Source organism: Penaeus vannamei, chromosome 4 (assembly GCF_042767895.1).
Source record: "Penaeus vannamei isolate JL-2024 chromosome 4, ASM4276789v1, whole genome shotgun sequence".
Classification (NCBI taxonomy): domain Eukaryota; kingdom Metazoa; phylum Arthropoda; class Malacostraca; order Decapoda; family Penaeidae; genus Penaeus; species Penaeus vannamei.
In genome coordinates this window covers 46430613-46440612 of record NC_091552.1, presented here as the reverse complement: position 1 = coordinate 46440612, position 10000 = coordinate 46430613, and the positions used below count along the sequence as shown (strand labels likewise).

Here is a 10000-nt window from a genome sequence, read left to right as displayed (position 1 = left end):
GCTTGATTTTTCTTTTCTTTTTTTCTTTTTGCACATTTTGAGGAGTCTGTGCTTGGTTTTGCTTGGTTTTTATTTTGCTTTTAGGTATTATGTGAGACAAGGTGAAGAAATGGTGTTTGTTGATGTTTATGTTAACAAATTGGGTATATATTTTTTGTCATGTCTTGTAAAATGCTCGAGGTAATATGACATGACACGATGTGACTTACCTTTAAGCTTCTCCCTCCCTACTCCCTTCTTCCTCCCTTGCGATTCTGTTTTCTCTTATTTCCTCCCCCTCTTTATCCTTCTCCCCTTCTTCCTTTCTACGTTTATCCCTTTCTCCATTGCCTCTTTCTCTCTTTCCGTCTTTCCCACTTTTCCCTTTCTTTCTCTCCCTTTCTGTCTTTCTTTTCTTTTTTCTTCTTGTCTCTCCCTTTTCGGTCTTTCTCTCCCCCTCTCTCTCCCCCCCATAAACCCTTCCGACCCCCCCCCAAAAAAAATAATAAAAAAAAAATCTCAAAAAAATATAATAATAAACTATCCACCATTTCTTCTCCCCTCCCCCCCCCCTCCAGCAAATGAAAGAAGCTGCGGACAAGCGGCGGGAACTCGAACGGCAGCATGCGGAGGCGCTGGCACAGCTGCGGGAGCGCCAGTCGGCCATCTCGGACACCAGCAGGTACAACGACAAGGACAGGAAGGCTTCGGTGGAGGTCATCGAGGCGCTGCAGGTGAGAGATGGAGGGAATTGGGGGGGGGGGGTTGGAGGGGTGGAGGGTGGAGGGGGATGGGGAAGAGAGGGATGGGATGGGAGGAAGGGAAGGGAGGTGTGGGGGGATAGGGAGGGGAGGGAAGGGAGGGGTGGATGGGAGGATGGGAGGAAGGAAAGGGAGGGGTGGATGGGAGGAGGGAGGGATAGGGTAGGGAGGGGTGGGATGGGAGGATAGGAGGAAGGGATGGGAGGGGTGGGGGGAGGTATGAAGGGGATGGGGAAGGGAGGGGTGGGATGAGAGGATACGAGGATGGGAAGGGAGGGGTGGGGGGATGGGAGGAAGGGAAGGGAGGGGTGGGAGGATGGGGGAATAGGGAAGGGAGGGTGGGATGGGAGGAGGGGGGATAGGGAAGGGAGGGGTGGGATGGGAGGATAGGGGAAGGGAGGGTTGGATGGGAGGAAGGGAAGGGAGGGGTGGGATGGGGGGAGGGGGATAGGGAAGGGAGGGGTGGGATAGGGGGATGGGAGGAAGGGAAGGGTGCGGAAGGTGGGGATGGGAAGGGAGGGGTGGGATGGGGGATGGGAAGTGGGGAGGTATGAAGGGGGTGAATCTGAATGAAAGTGAATTAAAGAAATGGAAAGGAATGACTGAAGGGACGGAAGGAGGAGGAGGAGGAGGAGGGGAGGAAGAAGAAAGAGGATGATGAGGAGGAGGGTGGAGAGAGTGAACTTGGGAAGAGGAAGCATACATGAGGATTAGGGTAGTGAGGTTAGCTGGAGGGAAATCTGTATAGGCAAGCTTTCCCTCGATTAGAGAGAGGAACAGAGGGGAAATTTAGGAAGGCAAGAGGAAAGAAAGGGAGATAATGAAGAAAATGAGATAACGAGCGTCCGCGTGTCCATTATAAGGCAGTATGTGTGCGCGTCTGGTCGTATCTCCCGAGTGTCGAATGAGGAATGTGTTGGCTTAAAACGTTTTCAGGGAAAGGGTAACGGAGAGACGCCCAGGTGTGAATAGGCCTATCCCCCCCCCCCCCGGTGCGTACCCAGGTGTGAATAGGCCTATCCCCCCACCCCCCGCGTGTGCATGGAGGAGAACCACCTGTATCGTGATGCTGTGGAGGCGGGTTCAGACTCCCCCCCCTCCCCCTCTACCCCCACTCCCTCACTCCCCTCCCCCCTCTGCACAGGAGACAACTGTTGCCAGATCGAGAGGACTTTGGTCTGTGTGAGGGCTGGAGGAAACCATTTTTTTTTGGTTAATGTTTTTACTTATTTGTTTTTCTTTTACATGTGTATACTGTAATTTTGCACTCGTTGATATACATGTACGTATACGCACATACACACGCACGCACACACAAACACACACACACACACACACACACACACACACACACACACACACACACACACACACACACACACACACACACACACACACACACACACACACACATACACACACTCAAAGAAACAAACTTGAGAAGTGTTGACTAGTAGACGTTTTAGGCCTCTCCGACTTTCGATCCTACAAACCGTTATCCTTATATCCCTGTAGAAATAGTCGCGATCCTTGCCATAGACTTGAACTCAAATAGATTGATGAATAAATGAATACAAAGATAAGAATAAGAAGATTAAAGATAAAAGCTTGATGAGTAATCCACCAGTTTATCCTTCCTCGGGATAAACAGTGTTTCAGGATCAAAGGATATGTTTTATCCAGTTTTGTTATCCAGTTTCAGTAATTGAAATCGGCCTTAGGACAAAATATAGATTAATAATCAAGATCCAATGTTCAGCCTTTATTTCGAGGTAGTCAGTTATCCAACACGATTTCAGGATTTATTCCCATTGTTATCCAAGGAGTAAGCAGTTGTTAAAATCCAATCACAGGATTATCCAACTTTTTTTGCGCCGTGTTCTTGCATCGTTCTCTTACAGGTCGCCAATTATCCAGCATGAGTCGGAGATATTTTATTGATTGTTGTTCCTTTAAATTACTCATTTATCACTTTATTCACTCGCATCTATCCCCCCTTCATCATCATCTCCCTCCCCCTAATACCCATCACCTCCCCTAGTTCACCCTCCCCCCTCCACCTCCCCACACCTTCATTCCTCTTCATCTCCCCATCACCCTCCCTTCCCCCTATTATCTACCTCCCCCCTTCCCCCCATCAACCCCCATCACCCACCTCCCCTCACACTCCCATTCCCCCCATCACCCACCTCCCCTCCCACCCCCCTTCCCCCCATCACCCCCCATCACCCACCCCCCTTCCCCCCATCACCCCCCCATCACCCACCTCCCCTCCCACCCCAACAATTTATCACATTTTTTCAAATTTATCCATCAACTTCATCTCCTTTTCTCTCCCTTTCCCCCCGCCTCGCCCTCGCAGTCCAAGATCCGCGAACTCGAGAAGAAGGCCGAGGCGCAGAACCTCCGGCATGAGGAGCTCCTGCTGGAGATGCAGAGCCTGAAGAAGGCCCAGGGCTCCCCCAAGAACTCGTGGTCGAGGTCGGGGTCTCTCAGCGCCGACCTCCAGAGCCCCGACTCCGGTGACGTCACGCCGGGTGAGTTGTCGGTTTGTTTTTTTGGAGTGTTTTTCGATTTTTTTTTTAATCTATTTATTAATTTTTTTTGGGGGGGATGGGTGGGTGGGTGGGAGTGTTGGGAACTGTTTTATTGTGTTATTTTGGGAGGATCTTTGTGTGTATGTTGTTGGTATGTTTCTTTTAATATATATATGATTGGGAAAAATTACGAATATTTTATCTGGGTATTTTTTTTTCCTTTTCATCTTAAAAAAACTCATCTGGGTTTTTTGTCTTGAATCTTGTCTTGTGCAATCAGGACGAATGTATTACAAGTGTATAGATATATTTGTTTTGAAATCTAAGTGCTTAAGTGTTAGAAGTTTGTGAATTCCAGAGAAATATTTTTGTAGGATTTTTTTTTCCTTTTTTTTCTTGATCTCAATTTGTCTTTAGGAAGGCAAAGTATATGATAGTTCGATCGCTTGAATGATTTAGTGCGTCTTGAGTGCAGTCTTAGAATTAGGGCCTTAAGTCTTGTCCTTAAGTGGAGTTCTAGAATTTAGGGCAGTTTAGTATTTCTGTTTGAGAAAAGTAAGCACATTTTTTTTTTTCTCTTTTTTTTTTTTGGCTTTTTTGATTATCTGATCGAGTGAATGAAGATAATGAAAATGCAGGAAAAAATAGCATGTAAGAGTAATTATGTACATATTTATATACATTTTTCTACCCCCATAGATATTTAAGAGATGCTTCAACATTTTTTTTTTTTTTTAGAAAAAAATAGCGAGGGAATCAAAGTCGAAAAAAATCACACATAGTTTCTTCCCCCCCCCATTTTTCTCCCTCATTCTCCCCCCTCTCTCATCACCCCCCCCCCCCCTTCCCGAAGTTCACTGTTTGCACCGCTTATTTTGACACTTAAATGCAGTATATAGTTCTTTGCATCTTATAATCACAAAAGTCTGTGTTATATTTTAATACTGTTCTAAACTCGATTTTTTTTTTTTGTCATTCTGTACATATATATGTATAAAACACATATTTCTACACTTTGTGTTTGTTAACGATTCCCCCCTCCCCCTCCCCTATATAAATTTCCCTTCTCCCCTCCCCCTCCCCCTCCCCTGTTATTAATACCACCAAAAACTTGGTTCTTCTTATTTTAATTTTTTTGTTTTCGTTCGTTTTTTTTTGGTATTTTGCTGCAATCACAGACATGTACCTGTCAGGTAAGACCTCGGTACCGAGGCTTAAGAACACGTTTTTTTCTTTTTTGTTCAAGAATTTCGGTTTTCCTTTTGTGTATAATTATGCATTTAGTGATCGTGTCGAGCTGAGCGAAAAGTTGCGCTGTAAGAGGTATTTTTGGCGCCATTTTCCGTTGTTCCCGTAAGAAAAATCCCTTATTGATAAAAAAAAATATCCCCTTTTCTGCTTTTGTTTCAGTCAATGTGTATGTATCTGTGTGTGTATACATATATGCGGGTGTGTTTGTTACGCCCCTGTACAAAAACAGATTTAAAGGAACATTTTTGAAAGGATGGTCCGATTTCCGTGTCGTACAGTAACAGTAAGTTTTCTAAAAAAAATATATATATGCTAAAGGATTATAGAGAAATAAGTATTGATATTATTTAATTTCAATTTTCATACAACATGGGTGCTTAATGCGATATCTATGTTCTCACGACTGCCAGTGCAGACAAAAAGGTTACCAGGTTCCGCCAGATATCAGCTGACACGGTGCGAGCGAAATTGGACCAGAAGTTTCACGTACAATACTTATACTTGGAATTACATGCACATCTATGTATATATAAGACATTTTATGTATGTACACGCATACGTAGACGAACACGCACACGCGCGCACACATTCACACATTCGCACGCATACATTCACACATACACATTCACACACATACACATTTACACACATACACATTCACACATACACATTCACACACATACACATTCACACACACACATTCACATACATTCACACATACACATTCACACACACACACACGTATACACTGAATACATATATGTACATAGATGTATATAAGCTGACAATATGTATTTTTACTGGTCTTACAAGTGGGCAGTTAGATGTAGATACTTCAATATTATTATTATAGTTCCCCCTTATTTATCTCCTGTTCTTAATTCAGAAGTATATGATAGATGTATTTAGTACCACGGAAAGTGAACTGGAATCTTTGTACACACGATCACTGTTTCATTAGAGCGGAATGGGTACCGTTGATCGACACATCGTTAGCGCCTTCATCTTCGTCATTTTTCATTTTATCATCATCTTCTTAATCTTGGTTTTCATCTTCATCGCCATCTTTAGCTTTGTCTTCATTATCATCTTCCTCTTATTCTTTGTCTTCATTATTATCATCATCTTCTTCGTCTTCTTCACCACCACCACCACCATCATCATCATCATCATCATCATCATCATCATCATCATCATCATCATCATCACCATCACCATCATCATCACAACCACCACCGCCACCATCATCATCAATATCATCATCATCACCATCACCATCATCATCACAACCACCACCGCCACCATCATCATCAATATCATCATCATCACCATCACCATCATCATCACAACCACCACCGCCACCATCATCAATATCATCATCATCACCATCACCATTACCATCACCACCATCATCAATATCATCATCATCACCATCACCATCATCATCACAACCACCACCGCCACCATCATCATCAATATCATCATCATCCCCACCATCATCAATATCATCACCATCATCATCATCATCAATATAATCACCGCCATCATCAATATCATCATCATCACCATCATAAGTATCATCACCATCATCATCATATTCATCACCACCACCATCATCATCAATACAATACCTGTCATTAATATATCCCGATCAGCTATAACGGTATTTGAGTTGCATTTCAATAGAATATGCAAATTATGCAAAAAAAAAATCCTGTGGATAATTCATGCAAAATTCCAGATGCTTTTAATGAACACGTGATTGTGGCGTAACATATAGATAGTTATTTGCTAGAATATTAGCTGTTATTACATGTACATACGTAATTGTAATGTAGATATAATAACAGTAATATATATTTTTAATATGGTAATTTAAGTGGTTGTTAATTACCTGTTGTTGTTAATTCGATAAGGTAGTTAAGTTTCCTGTTTGATGTTCAGATTTGTATTTTTTTTCATTTTGTTAAGTCTTCAGGGATCTTGTATATATTTTATTCGGCATTTGTAGTCATATTTATAAGATACACAATGTAATGCATTTACGGTGATGAGATATAAAGATATAATGATGAAAACCAAAGCTTGAGATATAATGATCACACTTGTCACTTACACTTCACAAATTATATTAATGAAATAGTCATTAAGGATTAATGTCACTATTATCCAATACACCTTTTCTTTCTTTCTTTTTTCGTGTTTTTTTTCACTCATTTACTTTTCTTACTCTCTCTATTTTTTATCTTGATTTCATTTATTTTCTTTTTGTCTTATATGCTTCTCTTTAGATGAGGGAGAAGGACTTTTTTAGAAAACAATTTATATCGAGTTAATATTCTTTAACTCGATTATAATAATTAATTACTAATTATTTGTTTGGTTTCTGTTAATTTGCATACATTAGGTCTCGTTGTTTTTTGTAATGAATATTTTGATTTGTAAAAAAAATGAAAGTCGCTTTTGACCAAAGACGACAATTATATAATGATAGAAAATTGATTTATGATTTTTGTTGGTTTTCTGTTATTATTTTGAATACTTTTTTTTTTACGTGAAATTCGATTTTATTTTATTTTTTTCTCGTTCTCCTCTTTCTCTTTCGTTACTTCTTATTTTTATGGCATTTGTGTTTGGTATTTTTGATAGCTTTTTCTCTGCTCATGTTTGTCTTTCTCTTTCGTTATTTGTCTCTTCCTGTTAGTCTTGTTTTGCTCCCTCCCACTCCATCCACCTGCCCTTGTCACCTGACTTAACGCATTATTACCTAATCCGCATTCTCTCTCACTCTCCCTCCTCCCACTTACAAGATCTTACTCCTCTCCTTTTGCCTCAGTCTCCCCTAAAATTAATACATCCACTTCCGTTTTCTTCTATAGAAAACGTGGCGAGTGAATTTGTCTCGCCTCCGTTTTCTTTGATTAGTCATTTACGTTTTCTTTTCTCCCCCTTTTTCTCCTCCCCAACTTTGACAATCTCTACTGGGCGGTGACGGTGGTGGTCAGATATGTCCCTGTACAAGCAAGTTCTCATCCGAAATTGCCTTCTGAGTAACCAACAAAGTAATGAAATAATGATTTTCCAAAAAAAAGCAAGAATTGTACAAGAAACCAAAACAAAACAGAATAGCAGAAAGAAATGAAAATGCTCTTGTGCTTCCCCACATTTTTGCTCAATGCATGAGTTAAGACATGTGCATCGTCATTTGGTATTTATTTTTTTTATGTGTGTTTGTTTTTTTATGTTGATGGCGACAAAAATACCCCCAAAAAACAAAGACCAAAATAAACCATAAATACAGATGAATTTGAGACGATCTATCTCAGTTTTGCCAAATTTGGATTTTTATTATCGGATATTTGAAGACTGCAGAGGTGTCGCTTTTCTGACTCCGATATATGTATATATATCCATGTATCTGTATATTTACATATATCTATCCCCAAGTAAAAGATACATATGACCTTGTCTATATTTATAATCTTTATATCTATAAGGTTGCTGCTTGTACATAATGAGAAACTTGTCCTTTGAATCTGTGTGCCTTATCTCTCTCTTTCATTTCTCTTTTCGTTTTTTTTCTCCTTTTGGTAACGATGGTATTTACTCTCATTCCCCCTCTTCTCTCGCTCTTTCGATTCCTTTCGTTCTTTTTATAATCTTTTGGATATGTTTTACTCCTTACCTCCCTCCTTTCCTTTTTTATTTTGTTATTTTTCTCGGATCTTTTGCTCCGACAGTCACACTGTTACTAAGATACTGTCGAAGGGGGGAGTGAATGGGGGGAGGGAGGAAGGGGAATGGGGAGAGGTTTAGGGAGGGAGGCAGAGAGGGAGGAGGAAGTTAAACCGTCATAGTATATGATGACGCTCTCCCTTCCTCTACTCTCTTCATTCTCTTCCTTCTCCCTCTTCTTTTTTCCCATTCCCCTTTCTCCCCCCCCCCCCCTTGGTCTCTCTCCCCTTCGCCCTCTCGCTCTGGTGTGGCGTTTTGAAGAGGGAAAAAGTGGAGGCGCCATTTTGTCCTCTTTTCCCGCCTTTTTTTGAAAAGTTATGGCGGATTTTTAAATGATTTAACGTTGCCTCCATTTTAGATTTAGATTTTGAATTTTTTGCTGTGAAATTATATTCTTCCTCATCAGAAAAAAATATTCACTCCTTATATTCATGAACTAAAGGGGCAGTTTTAAATGGAATGAAATAGAGAAAAAAATACTAATTATTTAAAAAAGAAAACCAAATTTAATTAAAAAATATCTGGGAAACATTATAGAAAAAACAGACCAAAGTTTAAAAAAAAATATATATACATATAAATGAAAATGGCGGGAAAACATGACACGTAAAAGATAAACAAAAGAGCAGAGCCATAACAGAGCGAGAGCGAAACATCATTTTTCCTCACGAACAACATTTTGCACGGGACTCATCATTTTATTATGATTATTATTTCTCTCACCCTGAACTTTGGTCATGTGAACACTTGAACCTGTAAATAGAATGAACACATTTGTACATGGACTGATGGACTTGGATGCTTGCTGGTGGACAACAGGCACAATTGTTTTAATTTTTAAATTTCGTTTTATTTTTTTTATATATACCACAGCTCTTTTACACGTGTGCGCACATTTATGATCCATCTCTCTTTTGTTATGCAAAGTTTGGGCTGCCATGGCACATGTAGTTCTATTTTATATGACTAATCTTTCTTCCTTTCTTTACTGGTTCACTTACATATGAGTATGTTTATGTAAATTGTGTGTGTGTGTGTGTGTGTGTGTGTGTGTGTGTGTGTGTGTGTGTGTGTGTGTGTGTGTGTGTGTGTGTGTGTGTGTGTGTGTGAGTGTGTGTGTGTTTGTGTGAGTGTATGAGAGAGAGAGAGAGAGAGAGAGAGAGAGAGAGAGAGAGAGAGAGAGAGAGAGAGAGAGAGAGAGAGAGAGAGAGAGAGAGAGAGAGAGAGAGAGAGAAAAGAAAAGAAATGAGTGTGTGAGAAAGAGTTAGCGAGTTAGTGACTGAATGTGTAAGACAGAGGTAGAGACAGGCGAGGAGAGAAAAAGAAAAAGAAAGAGAGAGACAGAGACAGAGAGAGAAAGAGAGAGCGAGACAAAGGGAGAGAGAGAGAGAGAGACATAGACACACACACACACACACACACACAGACAGAAAGAGAGAGAGAGAGAGAGAGAGAGAGAGAGAGAGAGAGAGAGAGACAGAGAGAGAGAGAAAGTGAAATACAAAGTGGAAGAGAGAGAGAGAGAGAGAGAGAGAGAGAGAGAGAGAGAGAAAGAAAGAAAGAAAGAAAGAAAGAAAGAAAGTAATGTAGCGAGAGAGAGCGAGACAGAGACAGACAGAGAAAGAGAGAGAGAGAAACAGAGAAAAAGAGTGTACAAACCAAATAAAAATACAATGTCTGATAGATAAATTAGTAGGTTTTTAAACATGTTTATGATTAGAAATAGATATACAATGA

The 10000-nt window shown here is 40.5% G+C and overlaps 1 protein-coding gene across 1 annotated transcript in view; it reads left to right on the top strand.

The window, feature by feature from the left end:
- LOC113825080 (uncharacterized) overlaps nucleotides 1–10000 on the top strand; it is a 334395-nt gene that overhangs the window by 185023 nt on the left and 139372 nt on the right. The window contains exons 11-12 of the mRNA XM_070121130.1: nucleotides 558–713; nucleotides 3103–3277. Coding sequence (XP_069977231.1) covers nucleotides 558–713; nucleotides 3103–3277 — 331 coding nt within the window. The remainder of the gene's footprint in view (nucleotides 1–557; nucleotides 714–3102; nucleotides 3278–10000) is intronic.